Source organism: Aythya fuligula, chromosome 1 (assembly GCF_009819795.1).
Source record: "Aythya fuligula isolate bAytFul2 chromosome 1, bAytFul2.pri, whole genome shotgun sequence".
NCBI classification, from domain to species: domain Eukaryota; kingdom Metazoa; phylum Chordata; class Aves; order Anseriformes; family Anatidae; genus Aythya; species Aythya fuligula.
Genome location: NC_045559.1, coordinates 87,209,970 through 87,236,287, shown reverse-complemented (window position 1 = coordinate 87,236,287; position 26,318 = coordinate 87,209,970). Strand labels below are relative to the sequence as shown.

General features: G+C 48.0%; 1 protein-coding gene across 1 annotated transcript in view; it reads left to right on the top strand.

The window, feature by feature from the left end:
* GAP43 (growth associated protein 43) overlaps positions 1-17,919 on the top strand; it is a 53,335-nt gene extending 35,416 nt beyond the window's left edge. The window contains exon 3 of the mRNA XM_032181411.1: positions 17,331-17,919. Within this exon, the coding sequence (XP_032037302.1) occupies positions 17,331-17,419 (89 nt within the window). The 3' untranslated portion in view covers positions 17,420-17,919. The remainder of the gene's footprint in view (positions 1-17,330) is intronic.
* Positions 17,920-26,318: the final 8,399 nt, after the last annotated feature.

Here is a 26,318-nt window from a genome sequence, read left to right as displayed (position 1 = left end):
GCAGACTATAGAAGATGGGATACTGTGTGCCTTATGGGGAGGAGAGAAGGTGAATACCACACAATGTTTGATTCTCTTTATACTTTCCAAGGCTCAGCTCCAAACCTGGCTAGCTCTCACATCAAAAGCACTCTCAGATTGTCAGGTAAGGATATAACAAAGCCCAGAAATGTGAAAGTAAATTGTGCCTAAGGAAACAAATTGGTCTTCTTCTGTTGGGAAATGAAGAATGCTTTCTCCTGCTTGATGAAATAGCTTTACAATGGAGCAGTTTCACAGCTGAAATGAAAAATCAGCCACATGACAATTGCTTTGCATGCATGTGAGCCCACAGTTCCCCCTGGGCCCTGTCTCCTGCATGCTGGGAACACTGGGAGGCACTATCTTTTCTTCACTTCCTTAGAGAGAGCAAGTCCCTACAGATCCTTTTTCATGGTTTAGAGTTGAATCGATTCTTTGTTTTCAGTTCAATCAGCATATTGATTGAAGGGCAATACTTGCTGCACCTGGAGAGCACTGGCTATATAAAGATTTGGAAAGGGAGACTGTCTATTGTCATGTACAAGCCAGAGGGTACAGCCTACGCCACGCAAGAGGATTGCAGTTGTATAACCGGAGTTTTAGTCTTGGCCCATGGGTAGCTGGCAGGAGACAGAACACCCTCACTGCCATGCCTGTTTCACTAGAGCTTATCTCTGCTGCTACACCTGGCAGCTGAAGAAAGCAATGCAAATGCACCAGTCTTCCTGTGACTGCCCCAGAGGGAACAACTCTAAGCATGCATGCCAGCATTTTCCTGTCTGTAGTACTACTCAAGCAAAAAAGCAAGAATATAAATGCAATTTAGGTTGCCCGCTATGTGCTGAAAGATGACAAAATATGTGCCTAGTCCTCAGCTGCTTTGAAAGTTTTAACCTTTGCATTGTGCCTAGGTGGGTACATGTGTTATGTATTTCAGAGCCTGCAAATCAGTTCAGATAAACTTGTGAGGGGCAGAGTGAGAAAAGCAGAATGTCATGGTTTTCCAGAGAACAGGAAACCTACATGCCACCTGCAGCAGGTGCAGGATTTCCTTTTCTCTTGCAGAGTGAAATAGGGTCTCTGGTCCCATAAGTGCCTCAGATCTGCTTTTTCCAAATGAGATGTTCCTCACCCAGTAAAGGTGCGAGCAGTGCCATTGGTAAAGCAGGATCTGACCTCTTTTAATGAAATCCTAGGTGGCACTAAACATATTGACTGATGACAAGGTGTGGGCTGACTTTGGAAAATGCCTTCAAAGGAGAGCAAATTAATCATTGATTTGTACTAAGGGGGTACCGGTTCTTTTGGGACCTCAATAAGAAAGGTGTGGACAGTCAAGGCTGGTTAAGTGGTTTATTTTGTGAGGATGGAAATTACAGAAAAGATGACAGCAATCCTACATAACCACAGCTGTTGCAGTATCAGAAGAGCCCCTCCTCAATGATCGCAGCATGCTGTGCAGAGTTCCTGTCCACTGGGAGGTTGGCCAGCTTCCCTGTTCTTCACATCTTTGTAGCATTTTTGTATGTGAGCAAAGTTATTGGTCTTGTACCTGTACAGTACTGAACTTTCTAGGTGGTGCATGCAATGAGGTTTGCTGAGAGTGTTATACTCTTACACATCTCCATAGGAAGGAGCTCTACAGATGGTATTGTTAAAGGCAGTGCATACTGATGGCACAGTATGTGCTTTTGTTATACAGTGATCACTCTCACTAACATACCAGTCTCTACAGCCAAGGCCCATGATTAAACTCAGCCTAGGTTCTGCACGAAATCAGTCTCTGTGTTACAATGTCTTCTGCAGTGACCCACTACAACTGCACTCAGACTGTCTCCAGAAAACACTCCAAAATCCTCACATGGGAGGAAGCCTTCCTGACAGGAATGCTAGCCAGATTTTCAGGTGAGAAACGCTCAAATAGCAGACCAGTGGACAGAGCAGACAGACAGACAATGAAACTTAAGTGGCAGCTGTTTGCTGTAGCTGCCAGCAGTGCTCTGCACCACCACCAGTGTCATCTCTTTATGCTAGGATCAAGTAGGCTGAGCTTTTCAGAGAGATATAAGCTTGTAGAGTACCAGCTGGAATTTACAGCTCCAAGGAACAGCACTTTACAGACAGCAGTACTGGCCCTGTGGTACAGATGACTGCCATGCACTGAGGGATGGGACTGAGAAAGTTCACCAGGTCAGCACGATCAGATTAGTTAGACATGCCTTGAGTGCTGTATGATGGCTGCATTAATGCTGGATTATCAGGGGCAGTTCAGTGATCACTTCCAATCTCTACAGCAGCTCCATGGAGTCTGGCAAGGTGAAGTTGTGCTCCCAAGGGACTGTGGGTCCATGCAGAGGAACGTAAGAACTGCCAAGGCGGGTCAGACCTAACTTCCATTCACCGTACTTCTCTAGCTGGGGTAGCACCAAATGCTGCTGTAGGCAGATTTGGGATCAACTGCCCTTCTACAGCTAGGATCCATCTGTGTTCTCTGCCACCTAGGGTTTGGTTTAACAGTCAAAGCATGATGTATTATCTCTTGATAGTAATTATAACTGGGGTTTTACATGGCATATGCATGAACATGCACAATATCTGGCTAAGCATTAACAGCTTTCCCAACTCCAACCAACTGTACAATGGCTAGAAAGATCACCAATGAATTGGCCACCATTGCCCTAAATATCTTTCTTTACTCATGTTCATCAGAGAGAGAACAAAAACTCCTGGTAGCCCTACTTTACACTTGCTCATCAAATATAGCATCATATTATATGTGCATATGCACAGATGGCATAGTACCATAGCCCTTGCTATTCCTATCTTTCCTGACAAAAACACAAGCAATGTTTTCAATTGCTTTTTGTGTGAAAGCACTCCCAGGCTTCTTAGCATCTTTGTTGCTTTTTGATGAACTTAAATCTCTTAAATCTACCAATGTCTTTTATGAGATGGGGTGACAAACACTGTATATGTTGTATACAATCCAGAAGAGGCTGTACTTGTATACATGTATTTCCAGAAAGGCATTATTTTTTCTCTTTTTCTCCTCGTCCCAGTTCTTAGGCACACTAACATTTTGGCTTTTTGAACACAGCTACCCAATGGTCATGGATGACCGCAATGATATCCAGGTCCTTTGTGGACATGAAAATTCTCCTTTTTGTAAAAGTACCACAAAAACATTATATTTCTCTGCATAGTTGTCTGTGTGATTGGGCAGTGGCCAAGAGAACCAAGGAAACATAGGCAGTGGCAGGAGGTCTACAAGTCAATGGTTGGCATGAAGACAGGTGCTGGCATCAGGTGTCTGGGCTAGGCTCCACGTCCAGTTCTGGACCACCAGTAGACTGTCCGAAAGTCTAACTCAAGCTAGCTCAACTTGAACAGGTCTCTAAGCACAGTGTATTTCTCAAGACTGCATTCACACTGCAAGCCTGACATAAAGGAGGGTTTCCTCATTCCCTAGCTTTTCTCTCTTGGTATTGAATGTCTTTCAGGCAGGAAATAGATGAGATGCATGAAGTTAATGTATGGGGGGAAATTATGCGACAGAATATAAGTTTGGTCTATTTTTTCAAGTTAGTAGAGCTATGGCTTTCTTCCTGTTTTTGTATTCCCTGCTGAAGATTCCCCTTTGCACACATTTTAGCTCTAATGTTCTATACCATATAAGAGGTCTTGATTTTATCATCTCCAATTGTGAATATATGGTCTGTGGAAATGTGTCTTCTTCCTTTCTGTGTCTTTAGTGACATCGCTGTCAGCATGGGACACTGAAACAGAGCTGAAAATCTCATCTGAGGTCTTGGCAGCCCTGAGTTGGACACTTGCCCTTTGCAGGGCTTCAGAGTAGTCAGGAAAAGAGCTACAGAAACCTGGACAGGGCCCAGAGATGCAAAGGAAAATGACAGGAAAATCTCCTAATGACAGAAAAAGTGAGACTCAAGGCTTCATGTAAATAAGTCTTAGATAGAGGTCATAAGGTCCCAATTATCCAGCGTTCAAAAGGCCACTCACTTTCCAGCTGTACCTTAAGGCAACTGCAAATGAGTTCTCTTTTCATTATGAAAGAAAACAGAAGGTGTAAGCCGCTATTCAACCTCTCCATCTTCCTTCAGCAAGACACAGTAATTGGGAATGCTAATAATGATGACTGGACATTACCTGTAACCTACAGGGCTTAACGAAGATGAAAATTTCTCTAACATTTAGAAGAGCATCCAAATCCCTATGCTAAAGTGCTGCAGAACCATAACTGTCAATGCATTGCATGGACAGGGAAAGGGGTGGGAGAGCAGGAGAGCTATGAGCAGTCTGCAGTAGCATTCCCCAGTGCTGCTGACTTTGGCAGAACTGTCTTGGCAGCTGTGAAAAACGTTTCAAAGACCTTTCTGGATAACTACTTGAAGAGATGAAAAATGGGATAAAATAAAAATAATTAAAGTTAGAGCCGTGCAAAGTTATTTTTAAAAATATCTTTGCTGTTCTTAAGCAATTTGGGCACCTGTTGATTTGGAAATGACACATTTCCAAATGTCTCTGAGAAGAAGGAGGATTTCCAAACGTCTCTAAGAAGAAGGAGGAAAGTTGAATGCAAGCTTGTGTGGACTAAGTCCACAACCGCCTAGTTTTCTGATAAGTGTAAGACTCCTTCCCCACACTGGGTCTGGACCTAGAAATAAAAGTCTTGACAGCTTATTTTGCCTATCCCCAAGTTTCTCTCTGAGCTTCCCCTCTTTCTCCATCCTTACTTCCATCTTTTACAGCCTGTCTGGAGGCAACACTCCCCAGCTATAGCTATATCTACATGGCTGAAATCCTTGCCTCATCAGTTTACGTAAGGCGGGGATTTCACATGTGATTTCAGCACGGGTGTTGTAAGGGATTCAGAGTAACCTTCAGTCATCAATACGAAACAAGGGCTAAGACCCAGTCCTGGGCTGGACTCTGCCAAGCTGCGCTTCAGGAAGATAAGCAAGTTGAAGGAGTCTGTGGTCTTCATTTCAGATCTGCTTGCAAATGATCTGTATGTTTCTTTCCCTGTGTAGAGCTCAGTGCAATATTTTAACATTGCCCTTCTGCTTTCCCTTGTGGTTGGAAGAGGTGGTGGGACCCTCTCTGCATTGACGGGGTCTGATCAGAGGCTGCTGTAATGTGCACAACAGAAATCCTGTCTGGTCCTTTGTCTACAGTCTGTTATGTTAAGGGATGCAGATGGTCAAAGCGCAGTGAAAGGAAGTAATTTTATTGCCAAACAGTGAGTATGCACTGGCACAAGATCGCCTCCGTACCATACCTGGTCATCCTGTCCCCGTGTACAGCTCCTACTATGTACCATGGACATTCAGGGTGCTGCAGGTTTGCAAGTCAGTGGGACCAGTGACTAAAAGATCCTTCAACAGCGTAAGCAGTTTTGACACATGCCTTTAATATTTTATGTGGGGGTGAAGGTACTCTTTGCACAAACCCATCCCTGCACTTTCAAGCCTTAATCTGGAGACTTATCAGTGTGAACAGACACAGTGCCAGGCACAGGGACTAAACTTTACCTCCTGTCCATGACACAACCTCTCCTGAACACACCTGATGTCCGGCAGCAAGTCACTGGGGAGAAATGCATGGCACTGCCACTGAATAGCACCAGTTCTGTGGATGAACAGCAGGCTTTGGTCTCAAGAGATGCTAACCCAGTACTGTTCATTGCACTCAATAAAGACACACAAAATGAGAAAGAAAACGTTTCTTTCTGCCTCAGGCTAGAAACCTTCTTCATGGCTGAAGCCAAATGACTGTGAGAAAGATGGATGGAGTCACTGATTTCTACCTCAGGGAACAAAGAGAAAATTCCAGCCATTCCTAAATGATGTAGTATACTTCTTGTCCTCATCTCTAGCAAAACACTCACACGTGTTTCTACCAAATAGAGGGCTTGAGCCTCATTGCAGCTCAGACTACCTCCATGCAGAGCTTCTGAGTCCTCCCAGTCTAATTTTTTTTTTTTTTCTGTGAAGCATGTCTTCATTAAAGAACCCCTTAATTTGTCAATAATGAACATAACATACCAGTACATCCCACTGGTGGTATTTCTAGATAAAAGTAGTATGAGAAACTCTTGCCTGATTTTATAGTAGCTCATATGTGAGGGTCAGGTACTCCCTGAAGGGGACAGAAGGCAAGATGGGCCTGTGACCTACAGAGGGAAGCTGAAATCCAGGGAGCTTAACAAGCAAGCCATTGGGCTGCTGGCTATGTGGGCAATGTTTCCCCTGATGCTTCCTGCTGGAGATGTTCCATTTTGTATAAATTATTTATTATTTACTGAGGCTGGGATGCAGAGCTTGGTCTCCCCCATTCAAGATGAATGCCCTCACAGCCAGGCTACGGAGCCAATCTTCTCCTCTGGCCCAATGAATATTTAATGATTTATGGAAGTGGAACAGCTTCATCAGGAGAGGAAGAGCGAGAGAAACGCGTTCATTCAAGTAGAAATCCCACAACCTCTCTTTGTGACCACCACGCAGGACTTAAGCCAAGGACTTTTGCAGTGAATAGGATCAGCCAGAGGATCAGGGGAGACGACATGAGCACAAAACGGTGGGGTGCCACTGCCTCCACTTCAGTGCAATTTCAGAGCAGCTCAGGCATGTCCAAGTTCTTGCCCTAGATAAGGCTGTTTTCTGTGATGGTTGTCATCGAAATGATGACTCTCAACCAAGCTGAGAGTACAGGCTACTTCACTTTGAGGAAGCTTCAGCTGTGCCACTCACAACCCAGATGAGCCTCCTGCTCCAGCGTTTTGGGTGGTGTAGCCTGGCTGTGCACGAGACATGGGGCTGACACACTGTGCCCCGATGAGGTGTCCCCGACCTGCTGGGTGCCCTCATTAATCAGTTCATTACCCTTCTGATTGAACTGTTTTAGTGAAAAGCCAATTAAACCAAGATGACTACTGTGGGGCAGCCGCCCCGATGCACTTGGTGCAGAGCTCACAACATTTGGAGGATGAAAAGTCTCCCCTGCAGAAGGCAACCTGGTAGAGGGTAAAAAACACTCCCTTATTTGAACTAAACCCAGAACTACTGATGCTAGCTGCTGCCCCTTCACAGAAACAGATTTCCCAGGATTGTTCCTCCCCTGTCCCAGCTCCATGCCGTCCCCTCGGGTCCTGTCGCTGTCCCCAGGGAGCAGAGCTCAGCGTCTGCCCCTCCGCTCCCCTCGTGAGGGAGCTGCAGGCCACCACGAGGCCTCCCCTCAGCCTGCTCTGCTCTGGGATGAGCAAACCAAGGGATCTGTTCCTTGAGCTGTTCCTCATATTTCTTGCCCTCTAGACCCTTCACCATCTTAGTTGCCCTCCTTCGGACACTCTCTAATAGTTTTATGTCCTTCTCATACTGTGCAGCCTAGAACTGCACACAGTACTCGAGGCGAGGCCGCAGCAGTGCAAAACAGAGATAGACAATCCCTTACCTCAACCCGCTCGCAGTGCTGTGCCCGATGCACCCCAGGGTAGGGTTGGCCCTTTTGGCTGCCAGGGCACGCTGTGGGCTTATATTCAGCCTGGCATCGACCACACCCCCCAGATCTAATCTGTGAGGTCACAAACCAGGCAGGATCAGGCTTTTGTGGCGTGAGCTAGGAAGGTGCCCAGTTGTCCACCCAGATTTTCAGGATGAGTGCTGTGAATCCTGCTCTTTCCACCCCTGGAGGGCCGTGATTAAGCAGTCTCAGATAATGGATTTGGGGTTGAGAGGAGGGTTGCTCTGCGCCAGCACTGCCACTCCGCGTTTTCTCTGATTGTGGATTTCCCCACACGTGTTCATGGTTCAAAATCCCTCCTCCTATATCCAGGCTGTCAGAACCTGCGTGGTGACATCCTCGTGTTGAAACAAACAGCAAAGGCTCCCAGTAGCTTCGGTGGGAACAGCATTAAGCCTGAAATGCCTCCCAGAGAGCTGCAGCTGTGTTTCGGTGCCCGTTCTGCACAAGCACATTGGGATCCCGCATGTGTGCACACCAGCTGTGCATATGGGAAATATTAATAATATCCTGATGCAAAGAGCTGGTGGTGTTGATGTTGCAACTGCTGGGGACAGTTATTGACGAGATGGCTGTGGAAGGCCTGACAACAGGCATTTAATTCATTTTAGCATCAGATTTGCAGAGCCTTGGTGTATGAAGATGGACTGCAACAAACTAACGATCTCTAAATGAAATTTCTCTTTCGCTTCAGCACAAAATGGGAGGATGGCAAAGGGGAGAAAAAGAGACATTTTATATCCTCTCCTTGATTGTAATTCCCTGCCTTCAGCTAGATCAATATCACTTCTGCTAGAGATGGAGGCTGCCTTTGGTTTCCATGGCAATCTGGGTTGTTGGAGGCTTGCAGGCTCCATGAATCCCCAATTTATCAGCCTTCTAGGGTTTAATAATGGAGACCAGCAGTCAGGCTGCTTATGAATGGCACATGTCTTTTGGTCTGGGGGAAGGGAGGCGGGCGTGTGGTTTGTAGTAAGGGCTGCAGCAATTTGTTTCCCTGTCACTGACAGCTGAAGGGGGAGGAGAACAAGGGGAGGAGCAGCACATTAATTCTGGATGCACCGAAGGAATTTCTAGACCTTTTTGCTGCAATTATGGAAGATTTCCTCCTCTGGCCTCTTTTCCCTGAGCAACTTTGCTGAGGCAGGGGAAGAGAGCAACCTCACAGCCTGTCCCTATGTGACGAGGTGGGAGCTGTAGACTGAGAACCCCAAAGCTCCAGCACTGCACGTTTCCTTCCTGTCCTGAGCCCTCTTTATTTCAGGATCAGCAGTGCATGAATGCCAGCAGGCTGCCATTGTTTTGGGCTCATTTTTCTTCCCCTACTGATCCTACCACAATTGCCAGGCTGATCAGCAGAGCTGTCACTTGCTGTGCTACTCTCTGTGCATCTGCCAGAACTATCCAAACGTGCACCTCCATCCCCAGATTGCTGTAAGCTTCACTCCCAGAATTGACTAGTTTTCTGTGATTGTCCTGGCTGTATGGCAATCACCATCAGCCACTTCAGTAAGGCCACTTTTGTTGCACGTGGCCACAATCAGCTCTGGGTGTTTCCATTGCTTCTTATCTTTCCTCTGATTTCTTCCCTATGATCTCATAGGGCAATCACAGTAAAGAGGCTAAAGAATAAATGGGTGCATCTTGTCAAGACCCTGGTACTCTCTTTTCACATGCATTCTGTTTCCAAACCATCCTCCAGCGTTTAACCCAGCAAGAAGGAGAAGTTGGGTGACACAACAGAACACTGTTGTATGAGATGGGGACTTCTTGTTTTCCAATGCGTAAGCCAAGAACAGCTGCCAAGTGTTACATTCCACAGCTGGAAGCCAGTAAAAATATCTGTAATCAAGCTGTTCGAATCGCAAGGTATTTAAGGAATTTAAAAAGGTAGCCTTTATGGTCTGCAGGACCTATGTGAAGTCTACAGGGGTAGGGAAGGTGAAGAGCAAACAACTGGTGGGTTATTTCTCCTCAGGTCTTCCTGTTTCAGGGAGGTAAAGTAATGAATGCCGTTCTTCTCCCTCCCATCTTGTGACGGCTTGTGGGGATATTACTGAGATTGCTGCACCATTTTGGCCTGAAATTAGGACTTTGTGGAATTTCAGAAATCACAGGCCCTTTTGCTGAGTAGCAGGGCCGAGGTGCAGCACCTATGAAGGTGCTGCTGTGTGCGGAGGAGCTGGCTGAGGCTGGAAGGAAGAGCTGAGGAGACAGCCTCATGGGTACACCACAGGCTCTTGGGTGACCACAGCCCAGCTCTTTGTACTGTGCTCCCTCTAAAATACAGATAAAAGCTTTTGCTTTCCTGGCTGGGATGCCACAAAAATTAAATACTTCCACAATTTTGAGTTATGCCATCGTTACGATGATGAAGACCAGTGCTTACATTGTTGTCTGCCTGTAGCAATTTGGGAAGGTCACAATGGAGACAGCTCTTGACCTTCACAAAGGTCCGCGTTTGTCATAAATGTATGATTTGGTTATTATAGCCCACATGATCTGTATGTATATGTATATATCCTGTATGATCTGGATATTATATCTAAAAAGACTAGTACATCACCCCGCTGGAAAGTCAAGCAGTGCAAGCACCCTTGGGCTGCGTTTGCTTGTCACTGTGATGGCAGACGAGAATGAGGTGTTGTTACAGGACAGCCCATGGCCTGAAAAACCTAACCACTCCTGTAGGCTTCTTCCAGTCCTAGCTGGATTGCAATCCTTGTTAGATCGATATAGGTACTGTGCATGGGAAGCCTGGGCCAAAAGTGCTGGCGCTAGGCAGGAATAAAACACCTGCCAGCAGCAGGCATGCCATTTGTCTCAGCCTTCAGGCTTGGCTGCATCCATGCATGCGGGAAGGAAACGGCACCGGGAGAGAGGAGAGCCGCTCCTTTCCCACTCCTCAGGAAGCAAAAATGTTTGCCAATGTAGCTGTAACAGGGTTAACACCTCACATTCGCGAGGAACATCCCCCCTCTCCTCTCTCCACCCGCGTCCTCCACCACTCCCATGTCTCTGGAGACCTCTCCGCTCCCGCCCGGCAGCCCAAGTTGGGAGTTTCCATGGCAACTCGGCAGCTGGTGTCTAGACACTGTGAAAGATGCTTCGCAATGGAGCCGGGAGCCTGACTCCCTCGGTACCCCCTCCCCGCTGCCGCGCACCCCCAGCTCCGCTCCCCCCTTCCCACCCTTGCAGGATGCCGACGCACGGTGGGATTTCCGCGGTGCTGGGGACCAAAGGCACCGGAAGGGAGGGGAAGGAAGGAGGGGAAATCCCTCAGCCACTGGCTCGGCAGCCTGACAGGGTGCAGAGGCAGCTGGGGAGACAGATCTGGGGCTGGCTGTCCTCTGAGGATTGGGCAGGATCAGGGAAAGAGGCGGTTGTCCAAGCATGGACCAAAGTCGTCAGCCATGGGACTGCAAGAGTAGGTTTTCTTCTCTCTGCTGGTGCAGAGGAGGTTGGCAGGCATGGGCTGAAACAGAGATGAGGTGGTCCAGGAGTGGGAGGCCCAAAATGCCATGTATTGTGGCCATATTCACCTTTGTGTTTCAACTGTAATGGACCACATCTTATCCCTCGCCTCCAGTATGTCCCATATCCACTTTGTCTGTGGTATCTATGAGGACAACACATATTGCCCTCATTTCCCTGCTTCTTTGCCTTCTTCTTTCCAGCAGTTACAGGGCAGCTCTCTGGGACCTCCTGCCTGCTACTTGCTGTGGGGACATCCCACCCCACCACTTTCTTGCAGGGTTTGCTGAGGGGATGCAGGTCTTCCAGGTGCCACATGCCCTTCAAGACCCCCAGGGTTCACAGGAACCATGTAGCACCCTGGGTCCATCTGTAGCAAGCGAAGAGGTTGGGAGAAATCATGCAAGTTGGCCCCCTGAGCCAGGCACAGACACTCATCCGAAATCCCCGACTGCTTCGCTTCTCAGCATTTTGCTGGGCCAGCGAAAATCTGTCAGTTTTCAGAAGCAGCGAGCGGGAAGGGCGTAGGATTTTAGCACTGTGTATGGCACATAGCAGGGCTGACTGCAATGGGCTAACTTGGATCGGGAAGGGAACTGCATAAGCGACAGCTCTGAACCCGAACTGCATCTTGTTTCAGCAGTCTCAGACCTACCATTGTCTGCCTGGAACTGGCTCCTGGCTGGCTAGGAGGACAGATGGATCGGGACAGATGAATCAAGCTGTGAAGCCTGGATCGAAATCTGGACCCAAATGTCGTTAAAACTAGGAGATGCTTAGGTCATGGATTTCAAACGGGGCCTTGCAGCATTCCTCACCCTCCAAAAAATGTCTCTAAAGAGAGCCGTCCCTGGAGCAAATGAAGGCTGCTTATAACAGGGCAGCAAGACCCAGATTAATATTTGGAAGTAAATAGGAGGGGACCAGACAAAGCACAGGTTTGCAGTCCCATCTCTGGACAAGCTGCAGCTGGCAGAGGGTGGATGGGGGAAGGAGGGAGCATGGCAAAGGGACCCACCTTGTGGCTGGAGCCAGAGAAAGAGCAGCGGTTGAGGAGGCATGGGCAATGCTTTAGCACAAAGGCATGTTCTAGCAGCACAATCAATATCAGCAATAATTATGCAAACAGTGGGAAAGCAGCAAAAGCAAAATCCCTGCATCTGTAGTAGAGTCCCAGAGTGTTTGTGCAATTTCTTTTATCTTGGCATCAGCTGTGGTAATTTAAAGATCTGCAGTGGAAAAGAGAGGAAAAGGAAAACAAAACCCAAGCCACCAGCCACAAAAGAAATGATCAGCAGAGAGGTTATTGCTACTATGGTCATAAGCTGATGTCTGCTCTGATTTAATTAATCTTGGCAAGTCAGACGGGAGCTGGGCAGGTCCCAAGAGACAGTGTTTTACCCGGAAATCCACTCAACCTAATTTCTCTAATGTAGGGCAGTGGAGAGACTTGGAGAGGAGCCTGCACGCTCAGCCATTAGAGCGCAGCACAGGCAAAGGCAGCTGGAAGTGCCACCATCCAGCAATACTGCTGCCTGCGTGCCTGCCTCAGCTTTACTGCAACCAGAGCTGCATATGTTCGAGGCGTTTGCTCACCAGCAGAGCTCACAGACATCGTTCTCGCCCTTTCCAGGAAATAAATGGAGTGCTGAGGGGCAGGAGCGCTCTAAGACCCTATTTCAGCATGGATCTGTAATTCATTTCTGTATCATTTCTCTTCCGTGGGCAAGGCACTTACAATTCCCTGTAAGGTACCTGTTGGAGCTGTAGGTTTGAGGCACTTCTTGACACAGACCCTTAAGCTGGGAAGCAAGCACACCTCAGCCTCTCCCACCAAAGAGCTCTATCCCTTAAGCACTTGCACAGTCACAGCCTAAGGTTTGTTGGAGGCTGCCCCAAATGTTTCTAGGCTCGAGGCTGCCCCAAATGTTTCTCAGCTCGAGGCTGCCCCACCCAGCGTGCTCGAATGAAGCAGGTTTGGTAGCAGCTCATGGATGCTCATCACCAATGCCAAATTGTCTTATGCTATAGGATGATTTGGACTGAGGAAATCACCGTAGATTTAGAAAGATTGAAACAAAGGTTGAAGCTGCTTAATATTACATCTCAGCCTTCCCTCCTGTACTGTTTCTTCAATGCATGCACATGTTGTTTTCTCATTTTTTGAGCCTGGGCCCTTCTTTTTGCTTTGCCTCTGTGGCTGGGATGCTCTAGAACAAATGTGGATGTCTGCACCCATGCTAGACACCTTTGCTTGATAAAGACATGGGTGTTCCCTGGCTGCAACTCCACTTGTCCTATAGTAGGCATCTAAATAAGTTAGGTTAATAGTCTTTAAAATGTTGTGTTTATTTGCACTGCTTGGAAAGGAAACACAGGGTGAGAAGACCAGCTGGAGATGTCTGTGTGTAGATGCCTGAACTTAGGTAAGATGCCTGTTATCTTCCACTTCAGCTTTCCCATTTCATGATCCCTCTGTGCTGCCCCAGTCCAGGTCCATCTTAAGAGATAACTCACAGCTTCTGGCTTGTCCTCTCCCTTGCAAGTCGACACAGGGGGCTCACATCTTGCAAGAGGAGACCTCACAAAACCAGTGCATTCAGAAGGGGACAGCTTTAGACAGGTGAAAATTTGGCTACCTGGCATGACATGTAGTTGTGCCTCAAGCAGGACACAGAACACTTTGCATAAACACCCCGAATTTTCACCTGCTTTCTTGTCACCTTTTACACCTAGTCCAACAAAGTACAAGGTGAATGTGCAATGCCAAGGCTGTAGTTTTGTCTGTGAACTGTACCTGTCTGCTACAAACCAACAGCTGCGACAGCCCTGAGTTCAAGGAAGTGGGAAATCAAGCCTAGCATCAGGTAAAAAAAACAATGTAAGAAAGATCCTCTCTGATCTACGAAATCCCCCAGGATAGCTACCTAATAATCTCCCCAGAGACACCTAAGAGCCCTTTTCTGGGATGCTGAAAACTAGGCTGGAGAAAACCCTGGAGACCATACTGCAGAAATAGCCTGCATCAAACAAAGTGGCGAAGGGTGAGTCAGACAAACTGTCTCACCTCTTCTTGTGAATCAGAAGCTGCTATTAGCTGGCCCCGATGTCAGTAGGGTTGCGCCACCATGCTCCCATCGCACAGAGAGAATCCTCTTCTTTCACTGCTATGATTTAGCAGTGCCACAGCTTGAACTTCATTTTTTATGCTGGGTTGTTTATCCTTTGTGATGTTACCTCTGTCTGAAGTTCATTACAGAATAATAACACCAGGTTGCTTCTTTCCCCTTGTTCTAAAGATCAATGAAACGATGCTAAAGCTGCTAGGAGGTAAGACAAAGCTTAGTGGCAGCAGGGTGCACCTGTGTGTATGCTATTTCCCTTCACTGCTTCAAAACCATGCAAGAAAAAAAAAAAAAAAAGAAAGAAAAAAAAAAAAGAAAAGAGGAAGAATGGAAGAATGGCTAGCTGAATTTTGCTTGATAGTTCTCATCAGAAAGATAGACTTCTTGTTTATATTTTGGGCCATCCACAAAGGTGGAAATTGGCTTGACTTTGCCATGTGTCCAGTGTTTGTGTTGTCTGATCCCTTCTAAGACTTAAATATGTGTCAAATTGACTTTGTAGCTTTTCTGGTGCTCCTTGACCTCAGAGTCAGTCCAGGCTATTTCAGCCCTGGCAGAAGTCAGTGCAGTCTCTGCCTACCACCAGCTGCTCCCCAGAGAAGGGCAGTGGGAGCAGCGAGGCTCCTCTGCCAGCCAGGAGCCTCTGGGTGCTGGGGGCATTCCCTGGAAATCAGATTTTTTCACTGAGAAGATGAAGAAAGTTTTAAATATAGTGAAATGCAGTGGCTGGGGTTTGTGTTCCTTAAGCTGTGTTGCTCATCCTTTGATGATCTTTCATTCGTCTTGCATTACTGTATGGGAAAGCAGACATTTTGTCTTACTAAGGATCTCTCAGAGCCTCCTAGCGAAGCTGCTGGCTAACAATAGTCATTTGGCCTACATTTAGGTGTGGATGGTCATGCATGCTCTCAGCTCCATAATTCACCATGTGTCCTGCTACTAATGCCTGGGAGAAGAGCAGGATTAAAAGGAATCCCCTCCCTCTGCAGAGACTGAATCATTCAGGAAAATTAAGGAAATCATTCAGGAAAATTCAGGAAATCATTCAGGAAAATTCAGGAAAATTAACCAAACTGGTGCAAGTTAGCTTGCATTGCCTTCCAACTATAATTGGAACCTATTTTAATCAATAACTTATTTTGGTTTTGGTTCGTGGCTGTAGCTGTACTATATATAGAAGGAGTCTTTGAATGTAATTCTGTTTTGTTGCTCAATGTCAAGGGAAAGCAAGTGCACAGCTTTTGCTGACAGGGAATTGCAGGTGCAGGGGCTCAGGCCTTGGTATTGGGTGATGGAGATGTTCCCACAGGCTCTCTGTAAAATCAGCAGCTGGAGTTCACTAAGAAAAATTATTTGAAGGTCCAGAAGTAGAGCAGCTAACATAGTTGATTCAGGGGTGGGAAGTTACACACACCTGAAAGGTGAGCCATATGGAAATGGTGCATAGGAAGGCATGTAAATGAGCGGCTGAGGAGTGGAGGGAGACAGGGAAGTGAGAATTGCAGCACCTACTGGCAGTGCTGGAAGCAAATACAAGCCTGCCATCTGATGGCACCGAATGGACCAGGCAAGAATGAATAAATGGTCTCAGTCAGGAAAGGTTCGCAATCCTACTAATGCTAAACATGGGTGTGAGGATGCTAATCCTCACAAACTAAACATTGGCATATGAACATGAATATTGTTAAGCTGACAGCATGGGCCGTGGTGTGGGTTTTGAACATGCCAATTAGCTTTGCCCCAGACAGCTCCCAGACACATCCACCCTTGTTCTGGGGAGCCATATGGGCAGGAGCCGTGTGGTGCCAGCTGGCCTCAGGGCCAGAGAGCAGTCCCTGGCCCATTTTGTTTGCTGGTACAACATAATCTGATAGCCCATCGCAGAAGCCAGGAACTGGCTGGTTCAGAGGGACTCCTGAGCCCACCATGAATGACCACGAGAGGCCCGGTGATGCTATGGAGGTGTATCAAGCGCCTGCACTGAGGTATGTGACATAGCAATCTTGTGCTCCATCCTGCACCTCCCAGGCCCTTGGCACTTGCTTCTTTTCTCCATTTTTTATCCCAAAGCTGGAGTAATGCTGCTTGCTTGACTTCTCCACAGTGTATGTATAGGTTGAGGGGCAATCAGTGAGAACTGGGGAGAAAAAGGGATATAGAGCAGACCAGCCACTCCACTGCACTAAATACTTGTGTGTTATTCTACTGGCTGAACCACCGCCTTCACTTGTGAAAACCAATCCACACGGTGCACAGACCTTAGCGGTGCTTATGAAAGAGGGTTGGGGACACACCAGTGTACCCTGATCCAAGGAGGATGAGAGCTGGTCAGCAATAATTCAGAAACAAATGTGTCTTAGGCTGGATGAGCCTAGCAGCAAGATCATCCAGCTTGAGTGGTGCTCAGTTTGCTTTGTCCCTCCTGGCTGTCCCAGTACTGATTCCCTGTCTGGTTCCTTGTTGTGGGATTGCTACTGGCATACATTTTAACATGCAAACAGTATGCTGGCACAAGGTGTCTGACTGACAGGCAGACCCAGCCTCAAGTTACATCCATTGCTTCCCCCTGGGGCAGCTCTGCCTTTGAAAGGAGAGCCCAGAGAACTGGAGACAGTGACAGCCTCCTGGGTCCTGTTCTTGAAGGCTTAGAGACATTTCTCTAGACCTCTATTTGATGTAAGAGAAGTCTGAATTACAGGTTATTATTATTTTTTCCTTCTGGGTCTTGAGAGCTTCAAGAGCAGGCAGAGTTTTCTCTTCATGACCTCTTCAAGACTCAGCTGGGAGGGCCAGTAGCAGAAAGTAGGGGGCAACAATTACAGGGTGGTTGGCACAGCTGGTGGCTTCAGTAAAAAGGTGATACAGGTATCCGATCTAGCTGATTTTAGCACAAAAGCCAAGGGCTTCATTGGTATGTGTAATGAATGATGGTTGCTTTCCAGTTGCACATGGTTTCAGGTGGGGCTGGAGGCATTTTATGTGTGCTCATCTGCTGGGCTGAGCCCTGGCACATTCTTCCCGTGCCGTGGAAATGCCAGGAACCATGAGACCTGGTCACTTCGGGAAGAGAGAAGCCTGAAGCCATGCAGTTCGTCATGCAATGGCTGTGTGCATGAGCAGGATGCTGTAGATCATGGCTGACTAACCCTGGACCGTCTCTTTCCCTACTAGATGCTGTAGAAGAAACCAAACCTACTGAAAGTGCCCAGCAGGAAGAGGTGAAAGAAGAAGAGAGCAAGGCGGACCAAGAAAATGCCTGAACATTAAGAAATGACTCCCCGTTGCCCCTCCCTCCCTCCCCCTATCCTCTATCCTTCCTTCCCACCCCAATCTCGATCTCCCCCCTTCCTGCTCACGTCTGTGAGCCTGTCCGTCCCTCTCCCATTCCCACTTAAACCCTTTTTCTCTCTGTGTGGCAAACATTTAAAGAAAAAAAAAAAAAGAAAAAAAAAAAAAAAGCAGGAAAAATCCCAGTCAAACAGTGTGGCTTAAACATTTCTTTGTTTCTTGGTGTTGTTATGGCGAGTTTTTTGGTAATGATGATCCAATCATTTTGGGAAAATTCTTGCACTGTATCAGAGTTCTTTGACCTGGCGCGTGCGTGTGTCTGTCTGCCCACCACGAGCGCTCTCTCTCTCTCTCTCTCTCCTCTCTCTCTTCTCCAAGTGTGTGTGTGTGCAATGTTCCGTTCATCTGAGGAGTCCAGACTTACCGAGTGAGTTAAAACAAAAGCAAAACAGGAAAAAAAAAGAAATAATAATAATCCTTTTCTTCCTTTTTCAATGTGATGGAATGAACGAAAGAAAAAGAAAAAACAAACAAATGAACGAAAAATAATACCAAACCCCAGTTTGTTTTCAGAACTAGAACAAAAAATAATATGTGCCAATTAGCGTAATGCTTGGCTCCAGGCTCCTTTTTCAAACTGAACAATAATTATAATAAATGAGAATAATGATCATTAACACCGCCGTGTCGCATTTCTATGCTGCCGTACACCCTCTGGCCTGCGTACACAGACCGGTCTTGGTGGGCCTCCTGTTGCGTGGCCCTGCTCTGCTCCTCAGCCACCGGTCAGTGACCGGCCGCTCTCCCTGGCATCACCAAGGGGATTTTTAGGGCTTGGATTCTGAGTGAGGCATCAGCACTGAATGAGGCATTAACATAAATAACAAAAGTAGCAAAGTGGGAAAGAACAAAATCGGTGCCCCTCTAGGAGGCCCCTAGGAGCGTGGCGACCTCGGAGCAGCCCCACGGGTCCCAGCTGAGGCACCAGCTTTGGTCCACGCTGAGGCCCCAAGGTGCCAGGGGACACACCAAGGGCCAAGAGGGGCCCCACTGGTCCTCACCCCTCTCTGGAGTTGGAGAAGTTGTTGAGCAACGTGGCGTGGTCCCCCAAAAATGTTCTGTTTGGCAACAGGAATCGGGCCAGTGCATTAATAGGTGTGCAGCCAGGGCATGGTCTGGTGGCGTAAGAGCCAGCGGACAGCGCTTGGAGAAATCTCTCCGTCCTGCTGCCTAGCAAAACCTGGGTTTATTCACCCAGATCTGGTGTGGGCCTGGGCTTTATGGCCTTCCCCTGCAGCCATCTGGAAGTGCAGCCGAGGCCTGTCACGGCGGCATTGCACCACCTCGTGAACCTGCACGGCCACAGCCCACGGGGTACAAAATTGTCCCCAGTGCCCACCCAGCACCTGCTGGGCCCAGGCTCTCTTGGTGAGAGCAAACATTTTATATATATTGAGGGGTTTTTCCCTTAAAGTCTTTTTAAAGCCTTTTCCTAAAAGCTTGGTTGAGGCCCAAGTTTTTCCACATGTTTTGCCACAGCTATTGCAAGGTTCCCTGGCTGCATTGGCAACGACAGCCAGCGTACCCCACAGTATTCCCATATAATACAGTTGGCAGGACGAGGATTAAATTGGCCTCCAAATGATAACACCAAAAAGCGGGTCTGCTGACAGACCAAGAGTCCCTTTCTGGCCTTTTGGAGCAGCAGCCTCGCAGCCTTTGGAGGGCTGGCCGGCCCTCCCTGCCCGACTCCTTTCTTCTCCTCCATCTCTTTGTTGGAAATAGGGAGAAAAGATGAACGGTGTCTCCTCAGAGAGGATCGCTTTGAACGTAGACCGCTCACTGGAAGTGCCATCAAAATGCGCCAGGGCTCTTTTCCACGCGCTTCCTGGCCTTGTGTGGAAATAAGAGAGAGAGAGAGAGTGGGAGGATTAAAAAAGAGAGGGAAAGAGAGAGTGGGAGAGAGATTGGACAGAGATTTTAGAAAACAGGGATTAGAGAGAGGAGGGAGAAAAAGATTTTAGAGCGGATAGATGGATGATAGGGAGAGAGAGGGGAGTATAGCTAGAGTAAGAAAGGTTAGAGTGAAAAAGATGAGAGAGAGACAGGAAGAAATTAGGTAATATGGAGCAATAGGTGATTGATAGAGATAGTGAAACGTAGCTAGCTAAAGTAGATTAGACAGACTCAATAGGTAGAAAGATGGGCTGACTGACAGATAGGTATTGTGTCATAAACTTCATAAACGATATATATGCTAATATTCCCATGTCATGATGGGTAGTAAACCCTGAGACACCTTCCAGCCTGACCTCAATTCAGCAAATGTAGCGCGGACATCAGGCATTGCTTGGACCGTATGTCAGGTCTCACGAGCCTGCCCGTCCCTGCCGTGGGGCGGATGGTGTATGGGGAGGGACACGGGGGCCGAGGTGAGGGAGGAGAGGTGCAGAGTGTGTTTGCTGTTCGTAGCACGCTGGGTGCCCGGCCGGGAGGTTGCAGACGCCCCGTGTCTCTAGCAGTGAGTGCATGGAGAGAACTGAGGTTCAGCTCTCAGGATCGGTGGGAGAGGTGTTTGGGAGGAGGCAGGAAGGAGAGAGCACAGCTTTTTGTTTGGCCTCATCTCCTGTCATGACCATTTAAAAGGGCTTTCTTAAGGACTGTCTTGTCCGTGTCTGCAAGGACCGCTTGGTCTCCCTGCTCTTCTGACTTCAGATCCCAAACCTTTCATCTTGCCTCCGTTCCATTGTTACTATTTTTTACTTTAGAAGGAAAAGAAAACTGCCTCTTGTGTCCTTCTGGACACAGACCTTCCTCCCTCCTTGATAAACAGAAGCATTTTTCTCTCCCTGGGGACGTTTTACCTTTGCATTTCGCATGTTGCCTCCCCCTTGGCTGACGGCTGGGGCATGGCGTGTGTTTTGCCACCATTTGTAAGAACATACTTTGCCATGTTGCTTAGAGAACAAAGGGTTGGGTTTTGTGTTTTGTTTCTCCCCCCCACGAAGAGAACGGGGTATGTGGTTACCAACTGCAAACCTAAAAAAAATCCAAATACTAATTCCTCTCCCTTGGTTCCAGTTTGAACTTACTGGCTGTAACCAAGCACCCCCCCTATCTTTCTTATTGTACCATGTCCTGATCCTGCCAGAGAGTCAGGGCAAAGAGAGCGTGAGAGAGAGCGCACAGACAAACCCTTTGCCTCGAGCATGGGGTGGTTTAATGTGTAGTACACAAGATTTGTATAGGAAGCTGGGCTGTCTTCAGGGTACAGGAAGAGAGCAGAGAAAAGCATTTGGATTTCCTTGAGTTGCCTCTTCAGCCAGATTTTTAAAGGCTGAAAGGAACCAGTACAAAGGATGTAGCATGGGACGGAAATTGGAAGAAGAACAGGGTTATTTGAGGAACAGTTTTTCTAGCAGGGTATCAAGTGAGCTAAGAGCAGCACGAGAGGCAGGAGGTCCCAGAAGTGAAGAGGGGAGCAAAGAGTACCCAGCCGAGTAGCTGGAGTTTTTCTACTACTGCTCCTGATGCAACAACCAACACGAATTCCCTAGGGAGTATGCATCTGTTCCTCCTTCCCGGAGGAGTATCTCTCTTGCCTGGAGGTGTCTGTGGTTGTTACTTTGTGCGTGGCAAGGGAAGAGGATGTCAGAGGGACTCCTGCTGGGAGGACGGTTCCTGACCTCACGTACAGTGCTGAGTCCAAGGGGGACTGTTTGTATGCCTCTGTAGGAAGATACGCTAGTGACCCACACCTACACCGCATGCTCCTAACAGCTGTAGGCCAGCTCTTGATATTTCACCTCATCTAGATTAAGCCTTGGAAAAGTGTAGAGAAATCCAAGCCGTAACCCCTCCACTCCCACCCCATAAATGCCGCAAATCATCCGCGTGGATTTGGCCTGCTTTGTGGCATCCACCTGTGCTGGTAGGGTATAAACCCCACAGCCCTTGCAACCATTGCATCAGCCAAAAAGCTCCACCGCGAGCTGCGATCCAAAGGGAGGAGAGGTGCATCCTGCTGGGATCCCTTCAGACCCCGTCTTTTCCAGCCCCAAACCCTAACGCAGCCCCGTGAGAGGCCTCAGTTAGAAGGAGCCCGCCTATGGTGATGGCACGAGCACCATCACTTGGCGAACGTGCTACTCTAAAGGAAAGAAATGGCCATGACTGGAGGAGAGGGGTTTAGAAAGGAAGGGAAAGAAGGAAAAAAATAGAAAGAGGTAGCTCATACCAAACTCCCCGCGGGTCAGTTTTTTCCTGCGCTCCACAAATGGCACCTGGTAGCACGTGAGGCTTTTTGTACCAAAGGTCTGGTGTTTGTCGTAGGTGTTTTAGGAGGGAAACGGAGAGGCTGTGGTTTGCAGAGGCAGAGGAAAGGGTCTGAGTGAATGTTCTTGCGGTCCCTGTTGGCCAAGGTGTCCGTTTGGTGACCACCGGCAGCTCAGTGAGATGGGGCGGTGGTGGTGGGGTCCTCTTCCAGGCCTGTGCTCAGATCCCCTGCTTTTCTGCATTGCCACATTAGCACTTTCACTGGATATTTAGAGCACCTCAGGACTGGTTCTCCTCTCGCTCACACTGGGGTAACTCAGGAGTCGCTCCACTGGAACCAGTGGTGTTAATCTGGTGTGAAAAGAATGCGAGAGGAGGATTCATCTCCTCGGGGGGGGATTTTCCAGGTCCCCGAGGGGGAAAAAAATCAATGGGAGTTACATGTCTAACTGCCACTTGTGCCTGTGAAAGTCTGCCCCTTATCTACCCATATGTATATAGGGTACAGTTTTCAGAATAACCTAAGTGACGTGGGTGCTCAAGATTTTGCATTTCGTTGGCTTTCAAAGAGGCTTACGCTCCTAGATCCCGAAGGATGTCCAAGATCCTGCCTGCAGCAAACTGGGGCCTAAAATTCTCCAGAGGTTTTTTGAAAATGGAGCTTCAGATAGATCATGAGTCATTTAGGTGGTCCTGAAAACACTACCCTCTATCCATTCTTCAGGGTGTTGATCTCAGGTCATGTGCGAGCCTGCATTCTTACCTACAATGCTTTATTACTACATTCCTCTGTTGAGCAATACTTGGAAGAAGAGGTGAAGGCCGAGATTTGCAGAACAGGCTAGTGACCGAGTGGCTTGCATCTCGAGTGCCCAACTTGGAGACACCTTACTGGGGCCCGGTCTGCAGGTCCCCCGTATGACCCAAATGTCACCATTCGTGTATTACACGCTCAGAACCACCGGTCACTTCCCAAAATCCCAGCCCGAGACCTAGACTGCTCTCACAAAAAGAAAATCCTAGGATAGCCGTTCATCTAATAGCTTGGTTTTTCTGCTCATGCCTGTTCCCAATGAACAAAACACATCCCTATGCATCACCTAAGCCCTATTTTGAGGAGTTACACTGGCATACAGCTGAAGTAACACAGTGGTAAATCAGGGCCTGAAGAAGAAGGCTACAGCCTAGAGAGTATAAAGAACTGTGACTTGTCTGGAGGCTAATAAGAGCAGAACTTGACAATTAGAGCGGCCCATTTCCGATGCTCTTGTGTGAGGATCTGGAAAGAGTCTCTCACTCATTGTACTTGTGCATTATGAATGTGTCCATCTGCAGAGATCTAATGTACACATATGTCCTGAATATTGTCCTAAGGTTGCAAGCTTCGAAACTGAGCAGAAAACATTCCCAAGAAGTGAGAATAATACAGATGTCTGTATTTGAAAAATTGGTTCAAATAAAGTCTCTCACTTATAGATTCGTGTAGTCGTGTGCAGTTATTTGCTCCTGGAATAGATGTTTCTCCCTTGTGTGGATTTACAGTGCTTTTATGAAAAATCTCCTTCCATTTTCCCTCGGCCTTCCCAGTCAAGTCATGTTGCTGTGGAAAGAAATACCTTCCACTTATTCTCTCTGGGTAAAAAGCTATGTTAAAATGGCAGGGTTACGTAAAAGGCCTGGTATGTTTTACTGTTTTTAAATATCTATTGAGGTAGAAGACATAGGCCTGATGCAAGATGTGGTCTCTCCATGAAGAAGTACCAGATATTTTTATAATAAGAAACAGATATTGCCACAGAGTCTCTTGACCCAGGAAAGGCCACTGTGCGGTTGGCTGGACACTCCCTGAGACGTGGCTGAACCAAGAAAAGCCGTGCTTTTGGCACCACGTATCTGCACAATGCCGGCAGCAAAACGCTGGGTCTGGGTTGTTCCCCTCTGGGTAAGGGAATTAGCTGGTACATACACATTGCGATGTGAATCACCATTAGGGAAAGCACCCAGCAAGTTTAAGGAAAAGTGAGTACCACATCTTTTAGATAGACAGACAATCTGGAAAACTTTTTTTTTCTTTTTTTTTCTTTTTTTCTTTTTTTTTTTTTTTCCATTATGCAACTGTACCTAAAGGTATCAAATTCCTTGCTAGTTTTAAAGCTTCAGTAGCTCACTGGAAAAATACAGAAGCTTTTGAAATAGGAACATACATTTCAGCACCTAGGAAGCCCCACTAAGTTCTTTCCTTCAGTATCAGCTTTGGGTCAAACACAATGAAACACGAACAGAGCAGCGACTGCTGCCCAAGCTGTGCTGGGCTGTTGCCTTTAATGCTGTTCTGTGTCTGTCAGCAGCTCAAGAGGAGAGCTGAAATCAGACATTTTTATCTCATCTATTCATCGCAGGAAGCTCTGCAACCATGATTTAGAAATCACTTGCAACTCATCTCTGAAATACAGCAGCTGGCTTAGCAAGGGCCCAGGAAAATTCCTGATGGGGCTCCAAGGAGCTGCCTGGGAAACAGAGCAGACCTCAGCATCTCGCACGGGCTCTGGACAAAGTGCCAATTTACAAATGAAAATGACACAATTAGATGTCTGTATTCTTGCATGTAATCATCAGTTGCCCCATGGCTTCTCCAAAAGAGGCGTGGACTCCAGCTTGTGTGCAAACAAATATTTAGCATTCGAAATCAAGTGGTTTCAATTAGCCACATCGCTAGATTGCAGGGCTCAACCCTGGCAGATTGGTTGTGCTCCAGTGGGGTGAAACACCTGTACCGGGGCAGCCAAGGACCTCCTCTCTGAGCAAGTGGCAGCTTCTCCTTAACTTCTGCAGGGCAGGGACGTGTTTCTAGCTCCACGGATACCCAGCAGCCTGGCTGAAGGCATTTCTCCCCTCCGAAGCCCCCTTGCACATCTCTGTGTCACACTAGGTGGTGATTTATTGGGGTTTTGGTCAATACCAGCAGCTCCACAGCCGCCTGGCCACCTTCCCTGCCCTGCTGAGGTCACCGGCAGAAGATCAGTGCCTCTCCTGCCACTGCTCACATTTCCACGTCTGCTATCCCTCACATGACAGGCAGCGTGGAGCGCCCTGTAATGGACATTTACAGCCCCTAACAGGTTACGCTTTGCCCTGTTTTGCGTGAGGAGCTGGCATCCGGACTGACAGGGGCTGCTGCCCTCTGAAGATGTGCACAAAAAGCCAGACGAAGGAAATTACGCGCTTCTGCACCTAGGACTGCTTTCGTTTATGAAAAATGATTTATTTTTTTTTTCTTCTTCTTTTTTTTTTTTTCTCCGTGCTTATTAAAGAGGAAATAATTTTCGTCTCGCTTGGCACGGAAGGGTGAGCATGAATAATAGAAAGGCGAGGAGGTAAAAGCCTGGTCCTCTCAGAGGAGCACCGCTGGATCTGTAGGCAGGGCTGGCAGGGGTGGTAGCTCGCACCAGGCAGCTGCAGGAGCAGACGGGCCTTGGGGGGCTTCAACCCTGTAAACAAGCCAGCCCACAACCCAAATTACAAGCCAGGAACAGGTAGAAAGGCAGTGCTTTGAGCTTAATTTAATTGCGGTAATTGGTGAAAGGAGTTATGAGTTAAATGTAATTAGGCTTGTAGGAGCCACGGGCGGATGCTAGGCCGGGGGAGAGATAAGAGACGCTATCTGTGGAGGGAGAGGGAGGGTGGTGCAGGCTGCCCCTGGCTGGGCAGCACGGCAAGGTTAGCTGGGCTGAAGTGAAAACTGAGGGTGAGACACCTGCTGAGCCTACAATTGCTCTTTTTTTATCATTTTCTCTTGAGCTCATCATCTTCTGAGGGATTTTGTGGCCATCCTTAGGATGCCCACCCAGAGAGGAGCCCCCAGTTTCTGTCGCTGGAGGAGAAGTTTAATGCAGAGGGCTCAAATTTCCCCCCCACACCACATCTGCCCATCCTTGGCCATTTATCTATGCACATTCAGTCTGGGGTTTGGGTTTTGGTGAGCCCCACTCACCTCCTCTCCGTGCTCATGGCTAATGCAGGGACATGTTGAGTGTGGGTGCTGTGGGGCAGAGCCCTCCTCTGTGTGTTTGTTCTCAGTTTGGGGTGGAATCTAGCATTTTAGGGACACCACCGGCAAAAGCTAAAAAACTGCTAGGTTTAGTAGTGGTGCAAGGGGGTGCCTGGTGCTGGTGGCTGGGGAAAGGTGGCTCTTTCTCCTCGCCACCGCCAGACACAGCCGGGCAGCTCCCCTCACCAGCCGGGAGCCCATTAATAAGGCTTTCCAGCTTGTCACTTCCACACTGAATCCTTTGAAAGCCACGCTCCTCTGGGCCCATTAGAGGGAGGAACTGTCTCTGCCGAAACATATGGGGCTGTCAGGCTCTGTCTGGCTGCTGCTCTGAAAGCTGCCGCCGCTCTCGCTGTTTGCTGACTGCGGGGGAAGCTGTCTGGAGGCGGCTCTGATGGGGACGGGGCTGGGGGAAGGTGACAGGGTGGCTGGGAAGGCTGCTGGGACGAGGACACGGGGCTAAAAGCCAGCTGAAAGGCTGCTGGGTGCGCAAGGGGAGCTGGCATTTCTGGGTGGGATAGCGGGGGGCTGAGGATGACCGGGGTACG